The sequence below is a fragment of the Mus caroli genome, unplaced genomic scaffold, assembly GCF_978045245.1.
Source record: "Mus caroli unplaced genomic scaffold, Mus_caroli_1 scaffold_1, whole genome shotgun sequence".
Taxonomy (NCBI): domain Eukaryota; kingdom Metazoa; phylum Chordata; class Mammalia; order Rodentia; family Muridae; genus Mus; species Mus caroli.
Genome location: NW_028227256.1, coordinates 135472451 through 135494019, shown reverse-complemented (window position 1 = coordinate 135494019; position 21569 = coordinate 135472451). Strand labels below are relative to the sequence as shown.

The window sequence follows — 21569 nt, the reverse complement described above, 5'->3', positions numbered from 1 at the left end:
ATAGGACAGAACTCCAGAACATCTAAGAGTTCCCATAGCTCGTTCAATGATTAGCATAAAAGCTAAACCCAAGAGCCTTGTTCCCTCCGCGAGGGTACAATATTAAAAATAAGCTGAATAGCCCAGGGTGATCCTGGGAAAGTCTGGTTGGCCGAAGATACTAGTTCACGAAGTCCAGTGGAACCCGAGGCTCAGTCCCTAGGGCTCCGAGAGACTTTCCGCAGCGTTGGATGTCGAGTGAGCACCCTTTGGGGGCTGGGGGATGGAGGGCTCGGATTCACTATTCCTCAGCTGCCCCTTAAAGCCCCCGAACTGTGGAGAGCTTGTGGGACTGTCTGGCTTCCACTCCCCCCCTCACCCCCAATTCCGTGGTTTTTGCTGGTGGCTTCAAGGCACACGAATACCTTTAGCTCATCCAGTCCTTGGTCCGTGCCAAGTCAAGGAGCCGCTAAGACTGCGAGGCTTTGGGGAGCAGACGGGTGGGGGAGGGCGGCGCCGGAGCTGACCGGCGTTCCGGAGCTGCCAATCTCTTTGCTCACACCTCCTTCCCCACAGGCGCGGGAGCCCAGGCTAATCCCCCGCCTCCCCATCTCCGACTGCGAGGGGTGCCCTGGGTGTGGAGTGGGGTAAATAATTGGCCAGAGGTCTGGCTTCAGAGTCTCCTCCACTTCTCAGAGGCTCGTGGGAACTCGGGGCTACGCAGTCCTAGCGGAACCTGAGACCAGGTAACAGGGGCCTCGTTCGGTCCCGGGTCCCAAAGCATCTCCGCGATAGCCGTCTACGCGGCTCTTGAGTGTAGGTTTCCTTCTAGAAGGTTAATTTCAGCCCTTGCTCAAGGACTCAAGAGGGACATGTGTTTTGGGCTCCCTCGCGGACCGGTCTCCCATCCAGAGCAGAATGCTCTCCAACTTGCTGGGTTTCTAATGCCCGGCTACGGAGCACCAACGCTGAGTGAAGGATAAGGAAAGGAAGGCGGGGATGGTGTATGAGCAATCAATAGCTTAGCCCATTTTCCCCAGGAGCTACCCCCATTCACCGTCTATGTAACAGGCACCAGCTGGCGGCAGCATCTTTTAGGTACCAGCTTCAGCAAGGCAAAGGCAGGCTAGGGGTCCGGGAGTCCAGTGTGCACTGCGGGGCTCCAGCTCCCCTCGCACCCCCCACCCCGGCTGCGCCCAAGCCTCGGGATGCTCGTGGCTTTATGAGGTTCCCTTGCCGCCAAGTCTTCCATTAACACCTCCTTGGATTATTGAGAGGTTGGCAGGGCTGAGCGTGGCCTCAGAACGGGTGTCGGGGCACTGGCCGGAGGCTGAGCCCTCTGCTATCCCCACCTCCCACTCCACCCCCACCCCTCTTTTTCCGATTTGAGAAAGCATAAACAGAAAATAAAAGACAGGTGGAGGAGGCTGAAGGTCAGAGGTGAGAGATTCAGGTCAATACTGGGAAGAGAAGGGAGGAGCGGAAGGAGGGAAGGAGGGAGAGAGGGAGGAAAGAAGGGAGGGAGGGAGGGAGGAAAGAAGGGAGGGAGAGAGGGAGGAAAGAAGGGAGGGAGGGAGGGAGGGAGGGAGAGAGAGAGAGAGAGAGAGAGAGAGAGAGAGAGAGAGAGAGAGAGAGAGAGAGAGAGCGCTTAAGTTCATTCACTGGCTTATTTATTTGATTAACCGAGTGAGGAGACGTGGGGACTGGCCCACACCCCTGACCACCACCTCTGGCCACCTCCTCTCCAAAAACCAAATTCTTGAGAAGAACAGCTGACACCAAGAAGAGATATCAAGGTAACATCCCGTTATGTTGTAGTGGGGAGTGCTTTTCTGTCTCCCCACCCCCACCCCCGGGATGGGGAGGCGGGGAGAGGCGCTTCGAGTCCGGGGCGTCCCCGGAGCTCTGGATGGGAAACTCAGCTAGGCAATAAGCGCCTGGGTCCCCGAATCTTAGCAGACAAGAGGTTGAGTCGGGCCCAACCAAGGGGAGAAGGTTCTCGGGCGCCCGGGCGGTAATGTCTAGCGGACACACCAGATTTTCTTTTTCTAACAGCACAACCGCATTTCACTGCGCGATCCACCCCTCTTGCCGAAAGAATGCTGAACGGCACCACTCTAGAGGCAGGTGAGTTTGTTCCAGCTTCCGCAGTATTTTCCTTGCCAATGTTTTCTTGGGCGTATGTTCATGGTAAGTAGGGGAGGGGGGCGGTGCGGGGGGGTGGGAGAGAGAGAGAGAGAGAGAGAGAGAGAGAGAGAGAGAGAGAGAGAGAGGGAGATTTTGTGCGTGTCCCAGTATGTGCGTCCATAAGCATGTCTTCATTGAGTAAAAGAACCGTATGTATTTGTCTTAAAATTAAGCTGTGTTTTGGAAGCTAGAAAAGATTTTGGCTTCCCAGAAACTGGCCCCCTCCCCCCACCCAACGTTTGGCTCTTTTCTTCTATGCCATTGACTTTCTTTGGAGTCTAGGGTCAGAACTCTAGGCAGAGGTCAGGATATCATTGGGCCTGAAGAAAGCGCAGTCACCAGGGAAGTGTGACCCTGTGTGGAGCTGCAGGATGTCTCCTTGCAGGAAGCAACTACCTTGTAGGGCTTGAACAGCAACTTATTTTATTAACATTTTGCTTGGTTGTTCATTTCTAATCCATCGTCCTGCGTAGACTTTCCTGTCCGTTTTGGGGGGCTCTGAGGGCACAGCAAGTCACAGGTAAAAGAGCTTCAAGTTTCAGAAGCGCCCATAGTTTAGACCTTTGTTGGGGGTAGAGGTGGGGTCAGGATTCAAGAACACAGATTTGAAGATAGCAAGCAGTTGTCATGGGCCTTTGTGGTCGCAGGTGTTCGTGCACTAGCAGGGCATAGACTTGCTTGTCCCTAACCCGGTGTTAGACATCTGTCCCAGAGAACAGCCGGCAACAGTGTGAGTGCAGCAGCTGAGCTGCCTGCCTGCCTGGAGTAGCATCTCCCAGGATCCTGCAGCCCCAAATCTGAGGGCTCACTTGCATGTCTAGAGAAAAAGCTTTACTCATAAGACGGAATCCGAGGGAGGCGGTCTGTGATGCAGAAGCAGACTGGACCCCGCCAGTACCGTTCGGGGAAGGTTTACTCATAGAAAGCTGTCCAGAGAAAGGTTTGGGGACTTGATGGCCAAAAAGGGAGCAGCCCTGTCTTCAAAGCCCAGTTGGCACCACCAATGGAAACAGGGCTCCTAGCTTCACCTCTGACTTTGCTTGGCTGTTTAGATACCCCCACATGCCAGAACCTAGACAAGATCTCCAAAACCTTGCCTTCCCAACCAACAGTAGTCTTAGGATCTGAAGGAAAGGAAATATACCTTCTTATGGCCAAACATGCAAGCATTGGATCAGTGTTAACAAAATTCAGGTCAAGAGACACCAAGTCTCTTACAGCTAAATGATGAGTGTTTGCTGGGGTTATTTTCCTCTCTGAAGACTAAAGCCAAGCAGTTATTGGAGCAAACCAGGATATCTCTACTTTTCCTCTTCTAGCCACCCCCGCCCCACTCAAGAGTCATAAGCCAGGAGGACCTTTTCCTAGGTGGGACTGCCTGAGCCCAGACAATGGCCCTTCATCCTTTCTTCCTATGCCCTTCTAGAGACGCTGTCATCTGGTACACTAAATACAAACACTTCTAATTTCATTTGAATCCAAATTTCCACTTTACTTAAAGTTCTAACAATAGCTGTATGGATAGCCACAGAGCAGAAAAGAGCAGAGTATCTTTCTTATTCTGGGGGGAAGGGGGGCAGTGCCAGGTCAGGAATCTGTCCCACTACCTCTAATGATACTTTGGGTTTGGAAAGAGGACTCCAGATCTCGTGTCGAACGCAGGCCATGCAGTCCCCACAAAGGCACCTGTCTCTGGAATTGAACTTCTACTGTTCTAGTTTCTGTGGAACATGTGCCACCCATTCAGCCCGGAGTTGGGAGGAAGAGAAACACTTCCCGCGTGAAAGGAGTGTTTTTACCTAGCAAAGATGCCAAGATGCCCTCCTTATTAAGATCACGGAGAACACTTGAAGTGAAGAAGAGGAGGTGAGATGTGCTCTTCACCAGTCTCCTAGGGCTCCTAGACAAAAAGGTAGCGTACTGTGAGGGACACGCCCACTTCTCAGGCCTTCTCACCTCCCTACTTTTTGAGGGCTTCCTTTTGAGGAGCTGGAAGAGAAGAGTGGGTTGAACCAATGGGGAGCTATTTTCCCGGAACTAACTAGGACCTCCCAAACTCCACTAGACCCCTGCTTCATTGCCACCTCTCCAAAGATTTCCTGCATTCTCAGAGCAAGAAAACAAAAACAAAAACAAAACACTTGGCTTTTGGCTTCTTTCTGGAAGGGGCCAATCCCTGTTGGCCCTGGAATGTATTCCTGGAGTTTTGTAAGAAAGAACAGTCTTAGGTAGTTTTCAACTAGAAACAGAGGTAAGAGGTACTCTATCCTGCTTCTCCTTACAGACAATTTAAAGATATCTGTAGAGAAAGCAGATTGGATGAATGAAAGAATGAATGAATGAACGCAGGCTTACAAGATATATCTGTGCTTGGCCCAAACTTATGACTTTTTCTGAGAGTTGTTTTTAAGTTTTCCTTCATTTAATTTTAGGGTTTTGTTGTTGTTATTCTTAATTATTATTATTATTTTAATGCTCCTGCTGGACAGAGCAACATCCAACATCCAAGGCCATTTCCAAACGCTTCCATCTGAAAGTGGGGAGTGTTTAGGTAGAGGGGACCCCAGTCCTATATTTATATTGGGCTTCTAGCCCCCTTGGGTTAATTGACTAGTTCCTTGGGTAGACCCCTCCTCTTTCTCCTCCTCCTTGGGCTCTGAGTCAGTTTAACTGCTGTCTTGTAGGAAGGCAATCTGCCCCTTTGTGAGCAGACCTGCTGTCTCTGAAAGGGCCCCTGACCCAGCCCCTCCTTGAGGCCCTTCCTGTGTGCACGTGGGTTTAGAGAGCTCATTGATTTCCATCCAAAGGGGCTAATTACATTACTTACAGTAAATAGCCGTCCTGCTGTCAGGTAGGGCTGCCAAAATGGGGAGGGGGACTTCTCCAGCTTAGTTCACTTGATTGGCTTCATTTTTGTGTGTGAAATTGTGTTTTATGAGCTGTATTCTGGCACCCAGAGGACCCTAAAAGCATTCACTCTGCAAATAACATTATTTTGACCCAGAAGGGGGAAAAGGTGGGGAAATAGTGGAGACTTGAGTTTCAGGAAGAAGCGACCCCAGGAGCCCCAGAAAGTGAAGCTTTGGGACAGGAAGTTAGACTGCAGCACGGGGAGTCGTTTCCTCCTCTTCATTTCTTCTCCGACTCTTCCTTCCCCTTTCATGTCCTTCGCTCTCTCCTTCCTAAGTCCCCCTCTCATTCACACGGTTCCTTTATTCTCTTCTTTCTTCCTTTCCTTCCCTAGCCCCTTTCCCCAGCTTCTTCTCCTCAGCCTTCCTTTCAGATTGGGTTAAAGTTCCACGTGGAGCTGCCTGGCTGGAGGGAGGCGGCGGTGCCGCAGGGTGCTTCTCCAGCTTTCTAGACAGAAGCCCCGTTGCTCGCCCGCAAGCCGGAGAAGTGGTGGTGAAGCCGAGACTGGCGAGCACGCAGAGAGGAGCGGGAGCAGCCAGGCTTTCTTCCCTTTCGGGTTAAGTTCTCGTCGCTGCTCCTGGCATCACGATCCTAGGACTCCCCCACCCCCACCCCGTGGCCGTTTCAGTGAATCCACAATATCAGAGTATTGCGGTATTGTGGACACGTTTTAATGGGTCCAGAGGGAGGGGAAGGGCCGAGCTAACAAGAACAGAGGGCGACAGAACAATACCATCTCTTGTGAGGAGCAGTCTGCCATCCTGCCTGTTAGTTCTCACTTCCCCGCCTCCACCCAGAGTCTCTTTCACACCCTTCTAAGTGTGTGGAACACTAGCGGCTATTGCCTCGCCGTCCTACCCTACTCGGGCGTCTAGCTCACCCAAGATCTGTGCACGGTGATAAATTCCAAAGGGGACTCTAGAATCTCCAAGTTTACCTTCAATTTAGAATTAGGTAAAAGAGTAACCCACTCCACGGTCAAGGTTCTGTTAAGTATACAGGTCTACAAAATCATGTCCTGGCCTGTACACTCGAAAAATTTACTAGAGATTATATATATATATATATATATATATATATATATATATATATATATCCAAAAGTATTACTCAGAAAAGTAGGCTCTCCACGCCCTTTTTTCACTTTGGTGGACGTCTCAGAGCCTGGTGGCACCGCCTGCCCTCGGGGAGGTTAGGTAAGCAGACAACTGTCTGAAGAGTGCTTTTAATAAGTAAGTTAAGAAGAGATGGGGAGGAAGGGAGCACACAGTAAAAGTACCGTTTCCGTGGAGTGATTCAAAGTCTGTGGGGTTTTTATACATTTCTGGTGACAGTCTTGTAAAACGGGGATTTAAAAAAGTCTGTAGATGAGAAGGAAACTTAAGGTTTGGAACTGATCTTCTGTGCACTCCTGGCTGGGGTCGGATAAACTAGGATCAAATCCGGGATGCGGACAATAAGGGCTCCTTTACCGCTTTAAAAATATGACTGTTGGAACTCTTGGAAAGATGTATGCTTGAGGGTGTGTGTGTGTGTGCGTGTGTGTGTGTGTGTGTGTGTGTGTGTGTGTGTGTGTGTGCAGGCGCGCATGTGGGGAGGGGGTAAAGACCCCCTCCTTCTGCCTTTCCCCCCAGTCCCCCACCCCTTTGTAATGTTTGTCCCTGCTTGCCCATCACCAGGGGGTTGAGAGGAGGTATGACAGGTCTTTGTTGTCTGAATAAAAATCCGTGGCAGCTCCAGGGAGAGGACTCCTCCTACTAAATTATCAAAAATGGGCTGGCTTTAGTCTCTTAACAAATTGGACACAGCTCCGGCTGGAGCAGTCCCCAACGCAACCTACAGGCACTGGGAACTTGCAGGCAGCCGGGGACCGCTGAATCTAGCACTTCGTTCTCTTTCTTTGTGTTCAAAACTATTTTTCTTTCTTCCTTAGATTTTGTTTTCCTCCCCCCCCCCCACTTCAACCCCCCTCGGCAGTTGTTTTCCATTAGTAACTCGATCTCTCGCTGCAGTTAGAATCGCCTGCTTTTCCCTCCGTCCGCGTTTGTTTGTTTTCTGCACATCTCCTTCAGGAAAACCCTGGATATCCCCCCCCCTCCGCCCCCTTCCCCGTCGTTCTTTTGCCTCGGTCTTTTCCCTCTCAAGTAGAGCTATTTCTACTCTGTCGTTTTCTTCTTTCCTCTCTTGTCCCTGTCCCCCAACGCGTCTCTACGCTCCTGCTTCGCGGAGCCCTGTGCGGTCGCTTTTGCTTCTTCACTCGAATGAACTGAGAGCCCCAGGCGTGTGTTTATGGAAATAGTGGGGTGCCGAGCCGAAAACAATTCGTGTCCTTTCCGCCCCCCAGCCATGCTCTTCCACGGAATCTCCGGAGGCCACATCCAAGGTATCATGGAGGAGATGGAGCGCAGATCCAAAACTGAGGCCCGTCTGACCAAAGGCACTCAGCTCAACGGACGCGACGCGGTAAGGACCAGCCCCGCGCGGCGCCCGGGAAACTGCGAGTCTCCGGGCCCGCCCAGGTTGGGGATGGCGAGTCCCGGGGACTTTTGCCTAGGGATGCTCGCAAGGTTTTCACGAGAGGCGTGCTTGCTAGGCAAGGTTCCCTTTGCGAATCGAGGTGTCTAAGATGTTGTAGTCCTGAGCTCTCCAGCCTTTGTATAGCAGCTGATCGCGAGCCGACAGGGCAGCGGGCCTTGGAAGGAGCGGGCGTGCTCCCTGCCAACCACAAACTCCAGTCTCCCGCGACCTGGCCGCCAGGCCGGATCCGCTCGCCCCGAGGGCAAGCCTTGGTGCTGGTAATAGGTGACTACTTGCCCGCCTGGCGTCCTTGACAGGCTGGAGCCCTGGGATAGAAGACCAGACCTTCAGAGTAGACCTCAACGCTCTGGTCCGTTTCCCATTCTTCGGAGTTCAGCACCCGAAACCAGAGATTGTTAGGGGCTCTGCACGACAGTTCAGCTACTCTGGTCGTCACAAAATTGCGTTTCTCTTCCTTATGGGGCCAGTGTATTGGATAGTGGGAAATCAAATCAAATAAAATGCGAAGGAGCGGGTCCCTAGTCTAAAAGCAAGAACATGAGCGCTACAACCTCAAGAGATGGAATCTACTATTGCTGTTCCTATTCGTAACAGCAGTTATTATGTCTTCGTGAAAATACTAGTAACCTAAACATGTCCCCCTTCCACGGACCAGAGGGGGGGAAAACTACAGAAGTTTGCGGAGATGATTCCGGGCAAAGAGTGCTGTGTAGACCCTCTGTATAACAGCAAGGACTGTAGCTCAAACTGACCTGAGAGGGCTCTAGACAAGAACAGCGAGGTTTTGGGATAATAGCCCACTATCGCTATTTGTATAATTAATTCAGTGAGAATCCAATGTCTGAGTAAAGGACGAAATTTATCCTTCCCATGCCACCAGAATGTAATAAGGGAAGCCTGGTCTATGTCTGCTAGTCGGAGGAAAGGGTCCAGCGGTGAACGTTTTACTTGTAATGGCTACTTTATTTTAAAAGCGGTAACCACATCCCAACTGTGTTTCTCAGAATGAGTTTTACCGCCTTAGCTAGCTTCACTTGGGACCTAAATCTTAGTTTGGGAATCAAAAATCCAAGATAATTATCTGTGCTGTTTGTGCTGGCTAGAGAAAAGAGCGAGTGTACGGAAAAGAATGGATGGGGTTCTTCTTTCAGGACAGACACTTCGCTTTCTCACCAAGGATAGAGCTAGGGCGACGGCCTTGAGCTGAGAGAACAGCAAGATCTGTTAAGTATGTCCGAATCAGAACGACGGCCAAATTATTCTGCCTATAAAAATTAGAAAAAATAGGAATTGTAGTATTGTTTGTGTATAAAAGATTCACGTACTTCAGAATTCTCGTTCTCAATAACAGTTTGCTATTTTATTTTGTGTATTATTTGCAAGTTACACATTTTTAGCCTTAGTTATTCTCCTTCTGGACCGCCCATCAAAACATCCTGTAGGCTCTCAGCAAGCTCAAGATGTCGAGCTTTTTTTTTTAGGGTCACAGGGCTAGGAGGATCAGGATGCTAGGAAGGGGAACAGAATGTTGAAAATGGGGGGAAGTTGCAAATGTTTCTGTGGTTCTTGTAATGGTGTGCTGTTTTGCGCTGGGGTTACCGTTCTGCCAGGACGTCCCGGGTTGTGCGGCAACGCCCCGAACCCACCTTCAGCCTTGCCTTGTGCTTGTTTCACAGGGTATGCCCCCTCTCAGCCCGGAGAAGCCTGCTCTGTGCGCCGGCTGCGGGGGCAAGATCTCCGACAGGTACTATCTGCTGGCCGTAGACAAACAGTGGCATCTTAGGTGCCTGAAGTGCTGTGAATGTAAGCTGGCTCTGGAATCTGAGCTCACCTGCTTTGCCAAGGACGGTAGCATTTACTGCAAGGAGGATTATTACAGGTACTGCCTCCACCCCCAGCCCCTTCACACACTCCTCTGACCCAATTCACCCGTTAGAACCACTGCGATAGACCCACTGCGGGAATTCGGAGTCCCTTCTCTGTCCCTTTTTTTTTGGCACGTTCAGAATACAGGTGTGTGTGTGTGTGTGTGTGTGTGTGTGTGTGTGTGTGTGTGTGTGTTGTGTTTGTTTTTTGTAAATGAGGGAAATTGCCTTAAAACTGTGTATACTCCATTGGTGAGGATGGGCGAGAAGGATCCCAGGGTGTAGTGAGTTTTATCAGGGTTCTCAGCTCTTCACAGCATCCCCGGGAAAAATCAGGGAGAAGAGGAAATGGACAAGTAGCAGGTGAAGGAGACAATATTTTGTTGTTGTTGTTGTGTTTTGTTGGTCCCCCTCAATATGAATTGGCCAGCTCCCCACTTTTGGCCCAGAAAGCAGCAGCCAGGTGGGTGACAATGGTCCTGTAAATGACTATGAAAAAGTTACAGAGGCCACTGTTCCAGAAATGGCTAGTCAGAACCAGATTGAAAGAAACAAACAAACAAACAAACAAAAAAACCAACCAACCCATCAACCAAACAAACAACCAAGTAAACAAAAAAGCAAAGCAAAGGAAAACAAAAGGAAACAAACAATAAAGAAGAAACAAACATCATCAACAACAAAACAATCGAACAAACCCGACAAAACAAAAATCCCAGCAGGTTGGGAACTGTTTGCGTCTGTGGATGTTATCTAGCTCCTGTCTAAGCAGAAGCAGGAGATGTGCTAAAGGGATAGCTTTTTCTTTGTGGAATTACCATTTTTTGTTTTTTTTTGTTTTGTTTTGTTTTGTTTTCTGGGATTCCAGGCTCTTACATGAAAGAGTGGTACTATTTTGTCATCAGTAAGATCAGCCTCTTTCATTTGGCATTGAAATTTAATATTCTTTCAATAGCTCCGTGAATTGGCCAGTTCGTTTGTTTGCTTAAAAAAAATACATTGAAGCTTAGTTCCAGGTTCTTCGCACTTTAATATAAGGATTCACTAGGACCGGATTCACTAGGACCGGAGGAGGTCACCGAGCAAGGAAAGCTGATATCCAAAGAGGTCCTCAGCCAGAACTCCCTAGCTAGTCTTTGGCCCCTGTAAACTAAGCCCTGGTGCTGCGAATGGGAGATGGATCCTCTTTGTACCAACTGGCTCTCTGATTCTCCTGTTTGCTTCCAGAAGGTTCTCTGTGCAGAGATGTGCCCGCTGCCACCTTGGCATTTCCGCCTCGGAGATGGTCATGCGCGCCCGAGACTCTGTCTACCATCTGAGCTGCTTCACTTGTTCCACTTGCAACAAGACCTTGACCACGGGCGACCATTTCGGGATGAAGGACAGCCTGGTGTACTGCCGCGCACACTTCGAGACCCTCTTGCAAGGGGAATATCCACCTCAGCTGAGCTACACAGAGCTGGCGGCCAAGAGCGGCGGCTTGGCTTTGCCTTACTTCAATGGCACTGGCACGGTGCAGAAGGGGCGGCCCCGGAAGCGGAAGAGCCCAGCTCTGGGAGTGGACATCGTGAATTACAACTCAGGTGGGCCCCTACCTTTACCCACCCCGACAGCTCAGATCTCACACTGCTGGAGGAGGATTTAGCTGGACTTGGTGCTGCTCCAACACCAAGTCACCAAGACAGTGCTTTGACTAACAGGACCCTGTTCTCACCACACCTCTCTCAGTCTAAGGAAGAGAAAGAAGTAAAGGCGATGGAAGGGGAGAGAGGATGGGTTATTGGTTATTGAGCTTGTAGGGGAAAATTTTTTATAACCGTGAGGCCGAAGTGACTTCCCCCAAACAGGCAAAGCCAAATCCTTGTTGCCCATTAGTTAATGAGCCCATTAGTTTCTGGCTCTCAGTTGGAGCAAAACAGCCCGAGGGCAATTCCTTTGTTGGAGCCAAATTATAGATCCTGGAGGAGGTTTTCCTAAATAGTTAATGGGGGAAAAGAAAAGACTTCAGAGCCCAGCTCCACTCTGTCTAGAGGGGGCAGAGGCTGTGGTCACCAGCCCAAAGTTAATCAGCAACACAGTTGGCGAGGGTATTGAAAAAAAATCGGCATCTCTGATCTCAGCAATGAGCAACTATAGGGTGGGACTCACTCTGCACAGCTGAGACAGCTGTGCCTCTGGAGGCTCAGGGTATTCATCTAACCTCTTCACTCCCGGCCTGAGAGATCATCAGGTCATCTAGAACTCAGATAACTAGAAGTATCTCCAATTCAAGTGTCCGCTGGGGTGGCTTAGTGTTACCTCAGGCTGCTTGTCTGTCGTTTGCCAGCCTTCTCCCAATTCAAATCAGAGTACAGGCAACAGTCCCTATAGACTTCCTTGCTTTGGAAGATACACCTATCATTTATCAATCTGCCTCACTCACAAGTGAGGCTACTTATTGTTGATAGCCTGTCCCCACCTCAAATCCTCGAGGTCAGGATGCTGGCAGGCCCTGAAGACCTGAGCTCTTATTCAAAGTAAGCGCAGAGGGCAAGGAAAGGGGCCCAGGAAACACAGATTGGTTTGGGGAAGCCCAAGGAACTTGTCTGTTCTGACTTCCCATGCCCTGGCCCCAACCCATTTGGGTACTCAGCACACAGGGACCTTTGGGCTACTAAAAGTGACAAACTGGCCATGAGTATCACCTTCCAGTTTTCAGTGTCTGGTGTGGCATGTGACTTGTAGCTGGAAGATAGTAGAACAATATCCTATTTAAGTGATCTGCCTGAGGTCCCAGACATTGTGAACATCTGGACTGAGATCCCCACTTGGATTTCCTAGTTCTCAGATGGTCCTAAGCAGGTGTGGTCCCTAAGCTAGGCTGTGTGGGATTCTCTTCCCAATTTAAAGGAATTCATTTTGGGATGGTACAAAGAGAGGGCTTCTCAGAGAAAAGGAACATGTAGCCCAAGGAGGTTGCATCTGTCTCTAGTGAGTTCACATCTGGGCAGCTGCTGGACCAAGGGAAAGGGGCCAACACAGAGGCTAAGGGTAGGTTCCTGTCAGGGCAGTGAGCTCAGCCCAGGGGTTGGCCAAGGGCTTAGTAGCTGTGCCTGGTTGTACCCTGGCCTGGGGACCCTTGCTAAGCTGAGGCAGAGTGCTTTGCCTAGGGTCCAATTGCCCAGGGCACACTCCATATTCTTTGATGCACGACATTCAAGGCAAGACAGGCAGGACACTAATTGTTCTTTATTGATAGAAGATGACATTGAAATTTCCAGCCACTTACTAAGACCTGACCGTGCTACTGAGAAAGAAGAGGAGAGAAGGAGGAACAGAAAGTCGGAGGGGAAGAGAAGGGAGGGAGACAGGGTTTTAAACAACTAGTAGAGAGAGAGAGGACTGTGCCTGCACCCATTGAAATCCAGAGGGTTGGGGATTTCTAGTCAAACTGGGAGCGAGCTGGGCTGTTTGCTTGTTTCATTTAATCTAATTAGCTAAATTCGGTTTTCCCTTGGATCTTACATTATGCTAGACCCAAGAAGCTTTCAGAATAACAGAGTTTAGCTTTACTTGGTTTTTAGTTTTCTGGAGAGGAATAGAGCAGGGGGAAAAAAAAAAGCCTGGCATGGATTCCTAGTTTGCTCCTTAGGGCTCAGTCTTTGAGTAACTTGTCCTGTTTCAGGAGCCCAGGCTGTTTAACCCACCACAGCGTCCCAATATGCATTCTCTTCCCTGGAGACTCCCAGAGGCATGAACAAATAGTGCACATTCCTTTAAGATCAGGTGAAGAGAGTTTGGAGGAATTGGTTTAAAGTAATCTAACCTAAATCACCTCCATTTACAAAACGTGCTTACCATGCAGATGATACCGTGCCACACCGTCCAATGGAGATGGAGCAGGGGGGTGTGGGCCAGCAAGTTTAGAGCACGGTAAAATATAGAACATACAAGTCACCCACATTTTAAGCCCATTCATTTTAGCATGCTCTGGGTTTTCGATGGCCACTTCTGTTGAAATGTAAAGCTACATAAAGAACAGCATTTATGGGATCCAAATAAGTTCATACAATGGGTTTTAAAAAGCACATACATAAAACATGATGAGGATCCAAAGACCATCAGAGAGGCTGGGAGACTTGGCAGACATCAGTTAGTGCTTGCCACAGGGCAAGTACCTTTCTATGAGAATGTTCCTAGTTCAGTTTCTACCTCTTTGAACATATTAATCAGGCTGATATTTTTGGAGGAGGCATAGATCATTTATCTGAGATGTTGGATTGAAGCAAAAGCCCTCCAAAGGTGAAAAGATTAGCCTACACTACACAGGTCCTCCGTGGGTAACTGACCATTAACTTAGAAACTGGATTTTTGCTACTTCTTAAAACCTCCCTCCTGAAGTTCTTGCTTCTAAATGTGCAAGATTCCTCTTGTTAAATTAGCCTGGCACTGACCCCTAGTGGTCTCCCAGGAATTAGTTAATTCTCAGAAGGTTCCAAACTGGCCAGAACAGAAACTCCTTTTAGATAGGTGACCATCTCCCAAGCCAAGGAAGGTAAACTATTTAGCTCCTCTCATTAACTTCAGTAACAACAAATGTGTAGTTGCAGGTGGATATTTGAAGTGATTTAAAGCGTTATTTGCTCTTATAATTCAGGAGTGGGGGAAAGTATTCCTAAAGCTTAGACACAGGGGAAACAATCATTTGCAGATTTCCATAAAGCTTTTGCCATTAAACACAAGCAGCTTGGGATATGATGACTTAAACTGTGTCAGAAATAGATTTCTCTATCCCGTTGGATAATGTAGGGCAAACATAGCCATATGAGAATCATATATTGTAAGAAAGACCTGATACCTGTGTCATACACTGAATTGGTATGTGGCAACAAACCCAATAACATTTTTCTAATACACTCAACTGCTATATCAAGTTTGCAATGAGAAAATCCAAACAGAGAGTACATAGAGAAGCGATGTCCTCAAATCTTATTCTATTTCTCCTTAGATTCATTTTAGTGATGAATAGTGAGATGGTTAGGTTGGGGATATTATTCATTTTTAGGAAGTGTTATCCTGGGAGAGGGGGAATAAGTAAGTGTATTATTTAAACATCAAGTTAATGTCTCTGTGACTATTGATGTGTTGCTCAGGAAAAGTTGCTCACAAAGGCTGGGCCTGCTATCTCATTTGAAGAGGCCTCTGATGAATGGAATGTGCTTCTTTGGCCATTTGCTGAGGGTATGTTTGTAATCTGGCTGTGAAATATGGCTCAGTTTCCTGGAGATAACCTACATTTACAGTCACAAGAAACTGTTTCATCCGTCTGAGGATCTGAAAGTGCAATTGTGCAGACTATTTGAAGTTGACATATCCCCACTGGGATGAAATAGGGTAAAATGTAAAATATGTCCTTTCTGTTATCTCTGGGAACTGTGTTTCCATTCTGACTGGCTTATAAAGAAGCTTAAGCTCAGAGTCTGACAGTATACATCTGACTTGGACACTCCCTCCACCTGATCTGACTTTGTATTAATAAGAGCTTGTAATTTCTTGGTGAACAAGCAGCTCAGACTTGTTGAGTTCACAGCCTTGTTTTTCACTTAGGGAAACCAAAGGAGAGTATGCACAGTCCTTTCTCCCTCAGAGGACTCAGAGACACCTGCTCTTTTGTATAATTGCCCTTCTGTATGTGCCCCCCCCCTTTGTGTCTTAGGACACACAAAAGGTCATAATTTGTTTTATTATATTTGGGATAATTTCTCACTAAACGAGTTTTCTTTTTAAAAGTAGATTTCCTGGCTGTTTACCACAATATACATGCTGCTTTCTGGGCACATATGTGTATATAGACATACTGATTGGCTAGAAAAGTCTGAAAGAAATTCTAACCAGAGCCTGGCAGGCAGGCAACATTGTAAAAAGCAGGACAAGGGTATTGCTGAGAGATGTCTCACTTGTTTCAAGATTTAAACTTTTCCTCCATAAAGACATAATCAGGTTGATTTTCAGTAATTCATCGAAGCACAGGATTGTCAGATATGACAATACATCAGAGAAATAGTTAAAATAAGGGTTTAAAGAACCAAAGGCCACGAATTTGCAAAGGTAAGTCAGTAACTATTGTTTAAATGTTTTCACCTCATGTGCCTGTGCAGAACCAGGAAAGGGATTTAACTGTGAGGAGCTTTTTACATCCCGGGGATGAGAACAACTTTCCCCCGGGTTGAAAGTGTGACTTATTTTGCCCCTGGTGCCAAGGAGGATGTTCCAGGAGCTGAGAGGCTGCTCTCTCTCTCACTGTCAGGCCAGTGAGTGGCATAGCTCACAGCTGACTCACATGCATCCCAGCAGTGAGCTGTGGGGAGTGCTTCAGGCCGGAGTGAACGAGAAGCCTGGGCTCATTTTCCTTCAGAAATATTTATTAGACTAACTCCAAGGGAAAAGTGTTTTCTTCCTGGCATAGCCTAAGCCAACCAGTGATAGCTAACACTCCAAATACAGCGCTCTATGATTCTCTAAGATATTTTTTTTAAAAAGTCATTTTTCTCAATTCTCCTCATTTTCCCAACCATGCACGTTCTTTCTCCTGGTTGAGAAAGCTCTATGAGCACAGGGAAATGGCTTAGGTCATTCTTTGTTTTATTATATTTGGAATATAATATGTGTGCGCTGTAAGATACCTGGGTGAAGATACACATAAACCATCAGAAAAGGGTTTCTCCTCCTCCTCCTCTTCTGATGTTGTTCTTCCTCTTCCTTCCCACCTTTGCTCCAGGGTTTTCTACTGAGTACCAAGCACAGGAAAGGACTTAACTCAGGTTTTCTACTATGTAAGTCAGCTGTGTCCAGGTCGCCCAGGTTAGCTGACTGTAGCCACTGTCTTCTTGTCTAGCCATCACTCACCACTGGGTTGACAGCCTTTTGCTTCATGAAGAAGCTTTGTCACACACCCTGCATCCTTTAAGCCAGTGTAGAAGTTTCCACTGAGCAGTTGCTTGTTCACTCTTTGCTGCAACAGGTTGTAATGAGAACGAGGCAGACCACTTGGACCGGGACCAGCAGCCTTATCCACCTTCACAGAAGACCAAACGGATGCGAACTTCTTTCAAGCACCACCAGCTCCGGACCATGAAATCCTACTTTGCTATCAACCATAACCCAGATGCCAAGGACCTCAAACAGCTTGCTCAAAAAACAGGCCTGACCAAAAGAGTTTTACAGGTAAGCCACATCATTGGCTTTGTTTATATCTCCTCCCTTCCCCCTGACCTTGACTGGTTCTCTTCCCTAATTACTTGGACATGACTATTTCCTACTCTGCTTCCTAGTTGGTTCCTTCCTTAGTTATCTTCCTACAGGGACTTCCTGGAGGGAACTCAGGGATGGATAGACATCCAGGATTCACATTCTCCCTACAGATGCAGAGGTGGGCTCCAAAACCTCATTGCTGTATCCGTGGCGATGACTTTATTTAAACACGTATTGCCTGTAGAGATACCCCCTCCCAGTCGGGTTTAGTGTACTAGTTTCTAAGGATCTATTGTCCCATATCCACAAACTCGGCAGCCCACCCCTATGTTATGACTTTCCGAATTCAAGTGGCCCACCCCTAGCCCTTGAGCAGTCAAAAATAAGGCTAGTATCTCAGTAAGCTGTTAGAGTAGGAATTTTTCCATTTTACCAATTCGTAATTAAAAACCAGGAGTTCTTCCTGGCTTTGAATTGCGTTCCCAGACTTTTGGGAAGATTTATAAAATTACACAGGGTTGCCATTTATAAAATTACACAGACAGCGACCTGCCATCTCCCCCTCCTCAGTGACCAATAGCAGACATTTTCTGCTCTCCTGTGCCTCTCTGGCAGTTTGGGGTCTGTGACTCGGAAGAGTTTTACTGTTTGTACAGAATTTGTCAGGTGACAGACTAGCAAACGGCTTAAACTTTCTGGTGTTCCCTTCAAGTGAGTTCCTTCAAGTTCCTACTTTGACACTTTTATTTAATGACCCCGTTTTTCCCCATTCTTTTGAGGGATGGTGTATTTCCCCCTAGATTCCATGCCTTTGTTTCTTGTAGTATCTCTGTTTCAGCATCAGTTATCCCAAGTGGCACATTTAATTCAGGAATATATAAATTAAGAGAGTATAAATCTATTCTACTACTGGAATTAGTTTATTTTGAAAGAAGTAGAAAGTCCACTTTCTTTCCAAGAAAAAAAAAATATCTAAAAGGAGAAATAGAGGAAAGAAAAGAAAAAGAGAAAAAAAAAAAAAGGAAGAGAGAAAAGAACTTAAAAAAAAATCGATAAAGAAATCAATTGGGATTGGTTTGCAGGTTTGGTTCCAAAACGCACGAGCCAAATTCAGAAGGAACCTTTTGCGGCAGGAGAATGGGGGTGTTGATAAAGCTGACGGCACGTCGCTTCCGGCCCCGCCCTCAGCAGACAGCGGCGCTCTCACTCCACCCGGCACTGCGACCACTTTAACAGACCTGACCAATCCCACTGTCACTGTAGTGACAACTGTGACCTCTAACATGGACAGCCACGAATCCGGAAGTCCCTCACAAACTACCTTAACGAACCTTTTCTAACATTGGTTTTTTTTGGTTTTGTTTTTTTGTTTTTTAAAAGAATTCTTTCTCTTTTTATTATTATTCTAATATTATTATTTTATTATTTACAAGACTTTTTTTCCTTCTTCTAACCCACAAGATATTTGGGGAACAAAATAGCAGCTTGGTGTGTAGCATCTACACCACTTGGCTATGAGTTTACAGTATTGTCGCTTTTAAATGAACAAATTTGGTCCGCAAGATGTATTTGACCTTTTTTCTTTAATTAGTTTTTTTTTTTTTTTTAGTCGGTAAGGGAAGATTTTGAATCATTCTAATAAGTGCCTCTTAAAATTGTATGTTACTTATTTCCAGAATCTCGAAGGGAAAAAAGAATGGTATTACGATGGGCGAATTATATTCCTTTTTCTGTGATCAGGTTATTAATGAACCAGATATTAATTGTTTTTTTAAAATCTTACAATTAAAATGCTTATATTAAAGACATTTTTAAAAATCAAATATATTATTACTGTTTTTTAACTTGAACTACTAATTCAAGTGAAGACTATAATTAAACAAAAACGCTAAAATCAGTTTTAAATAGTAATGATTAACTGGGTGGGCAGTCTGACTCAGGAATGTTACTTCCTGCTGTTAGAGTTGTATAGTCCCCCATCCCAACGCTTTATTGCTTAAAATAAAAAAACCTTAAACTCCCTGAAAATTACACTTAGAATTTGAAATTCTATACTTTTGACCCCCCAAACACACACACACACACACACACACACACACACACAAAGAAAACTCAGCCAGTCTCTGAAACTATTCTTTCTATTTTATCATGATTTTCCTCGAGAAATGGAAATAAGCAAAATACAATTTTTTAAGAAGTAAAAATATTGGCATAATTTAATTAATACTTGATTAATTGGCTTCAGCTGTACCATGATATTGTATCTGGCATTCTACATAACATCTTTTCTTTCTTTCTTTTTCTGTTTTTTTTTTTTTTAAACCAACTTAGTAAACTAATACCAACAATGAGAATTATTTGGTTTTTCTTTATTTTATTTTGGCACAGATTGATTTATGTATAAAATCTTTTTAACATTACAGATGTGAAGTTGTGACTCTTAAGTAGATAAACTCAGAAGCCTTGTGGATGCCAGGCTGACTATATTTCCTAGTTTACAGTTAGCGATTTTTTTTTCTTTTAATTTGAGGTGAAATCTTAATGGTCTGGGCAGTGGTGAATGTTCATCTATCTGCTTCTGTTGTAGTTAAAAAAATAATAAAACAACTAGATTGTGGATTTCCTAAAATAATAATAAAAAAAAAGAAGTCAAGATCTATGTCTTGCTTTAGTGGATTGTTAAGAATAACTTTGCACATACTGTCCACCATTTTGCACCCCTTAAATCTCCTCTGGTGGTCGAAGTGGCTATTTAATAGATTTTAAAGGTGCCCTTCTGGCTGTATAAATGTGTGGTTACATATCGACAGTTCACTGCCCACATTAAAGTGCATTATTGTATCTTTTGCTCAGGGTCTTTAGAAAATTAGCACAGAAAGTAGCTTATTTTTAAAAAAAAAGATGATGATGGAAGAGAAGTTAACACTGTAACAGAAGAAAAGTGTGATCGCCATTATATATTTAGCAAGTGTGGTCATCTTCTATGGAGCTTAAATCTTGACCTTTCGTATTTCTCTTACATTTTGGGCATTTACCACTAACCAGACCAAACAATCTTGGTAAGGCTGAGATCTTACTTACACACTTTTACAGGTAAAATATCGAGACTTATAAATTTTGTTCTTTGACAGGACAATGTATGGTACTACAGATCTACTTTATTAAGTAGACTAATTATAACTCAGTTCTCCTATGTGCCTTACGATATAAATGGAAGTGAGTTTGTGAAAAATCAGGATATATGTGTTGTTTGTTATATTAACTGTTAACCCTTTCCACACCTCGCTAGTTTTGTACTGTTTTACCTCTTATTTCTGAAACTCTTTTTATGGTGTATCCTGTTAGAGGGGACAAACATGTCATAGAAAGCAGTTGTGCACTCTTTCAAAAATAGTTGATAAATTCAATAATCTTATATATTGAGCTTCGTGTTTATAGTACAGTAAGTGATCTAGCAAAATTGTCCATGTTCCTTTGTTTATTGATAAATGCATTGTATAGAAACTATTTCCCCTAAATATTTATGGACCAAACAATTGTGATATATCCTATTAAATTTGTGTGAATAAACCATTTTGAATCTAAGGAGTTTTATTTCCCATCAGTTTTATTTAAGTTTTACTTGCATTAGTTTGTTTTCAATATCTATGTGTAAAAGATAAGAAATAGCAGCTCAATCAAAAATTCAAACAGACAAATAGCTTTTAGGTTTCCATACTTCTGATTCATATCAAATGCACACACCATTGAAGATAAAATCTGATTTAGTCTTGAAATACTGTTAAATATTCATGTTTATAATAAAAGTAATGCCCCACTGATTTGACTCAGTTCAATTTTTAGAATAAAAATAAATGAACAGATCTGTAATTGCATGAAAAGAAACCTTAAATATGATTAAGATTTAATATCAGGTCTATTGAGCACAAGTGGATATTTGTAAATCTAAATAGAAATTGCAGACCCCTAAAAGCCAAGTTGCTCTGTAGTTAATAAATTGTCACTATGATTTTTTTTCAGGGAGAACAAATCTTGGGGCATTACAGCCAAACATCCCGACGTTTGAAAATTCCCTAAAGTATTTAAAGAAGGGGAAAAGTTTGATCGGAAATCCACTGCAGTGAAGACAAAGACACTATTAGGTTATGATAATCATACATTTAAAAGTTTATGAACCAAAAGAGAGAGAGAGAGAGAGAGAGAGAGAGAGAGAGAGAGAAAGAGAGAGTGAGACTTAAGTGTCATTTATTGAATGTTAAGAAAACCTGTTCTTTATGATGTCTGACACAAATGAGGGCTTAGCCTCATGTGGTTTAACAAAAGAGCGAGATAAACCATATCTAAACCAGAGCAAGCTGGCAGTAATATGCCCTCCCCACATTTGGAGAAAATTATTACTGAAACAATTCCACACATTTGTTGAGCACAATAGCTGTAAAATAAAGTCCAAAAGCATCCATTTCATCTGCTTGCTAATGTGTATCAATCCTACCTGTTAATGGCATTTTCCAATTGTAAATTCAGAGAATAACTTTTAACTCATTAATGAGAGACTAGGGACCAAGCCCAGTAATTTTAGTATTATTGTCTATACTTCCTTTCTAAACAGAAGGCTCTGCATGCACTTTTGCATGTAACACCTCTAGTGTACACCTCTGTAATGATGACTTTGCTGTTTCCTGTATGATAAATAGCTTTCATTAATAAACATTTTATTTGATGCAAACATAGTTAACTTTATGTTAAGCACATATTGTTGAAATTAATTTTGAGCACTGTCTCAAAGAGGCAGGGCAGTACACTTGTAGCTTGTTATGCCCAGGGGGGAAAAATCCAGACTAGAGAATGAGGTGAAGTTATT

The 21569-nt window shown here is 45.1% G+C and overlaps 1 protein-coding gene across 4 annotated transcripts; it reads left to right on the top strand.

Annotated features, from left to right (window-relative positions):
• The first annotated feature begins 1706 nt into the window (after window positions 1–1706).
• Lhx9 (LIM homeobox 9) lies at window positions 1707–20820 on the top strand. Of its 4 annotated transcripts, none has more exons than XM_021169588.3 (7): window positions 1707–1775; window positions 2035–2106; window positions 7420–7538; window positions 9290–9492; window positions 10706–11061; window positions 16479–16681; window positions 20729–20820. In XM_021169588.3, exons 2-7 carry the CDS (start codon window positions 2079–2081, stop codon window positions 20783–20785), a joined length of 966 nt encoding a protein of 321 aa, XP_021025247.1. In that variant the 5' UTR covers window positions 1707–1775; window positions 2035–2078; the 3' UTR covers window positions 20786–20820. The 4 variants fall into 4 exon arrangements, with proteins under 4 accessions (XP_021025247.1, XP_021025239.1, XP_021025257.1 ...); XM_021169580.3 differs by lacking the exon at window positions 20729–20820 and adding an exon at window positions 17791–18048; XM_021169598.3 differs by lacking the exons at window positions 1707–1775; window positions 2035–2106 and having other exon boundaries at window positions 7358–7538.
• Window positions 20821–21569: the final 749 nt, after the last annotated feature.

Excerpts from the sequence above, each read along its gene's own strand:
- Lhx9 (XM_021169572.2), top strand. The coding sequence starts at position 7,365 with ATGGAAATAGTGGGGTGCCGAGCCGAAAACAATTCGTGTCCTTTCCGC. Across the intron at positions 7,539-9,289 it reads AGCTCAACGGACGCGACGCG|GGTATGCCCCCTCTCAGCCC; the intron begins GTAAGGACCAGC and ends CTTGTTTCACAG. Across the intron at positions 11,062-16,478 it reads CATCGTGAATTACAACTCAG|GTTGTAATGAGAACGAGGCA; the intron begins GTGGGCCCCTAC and ends TTGCTGCAACAG.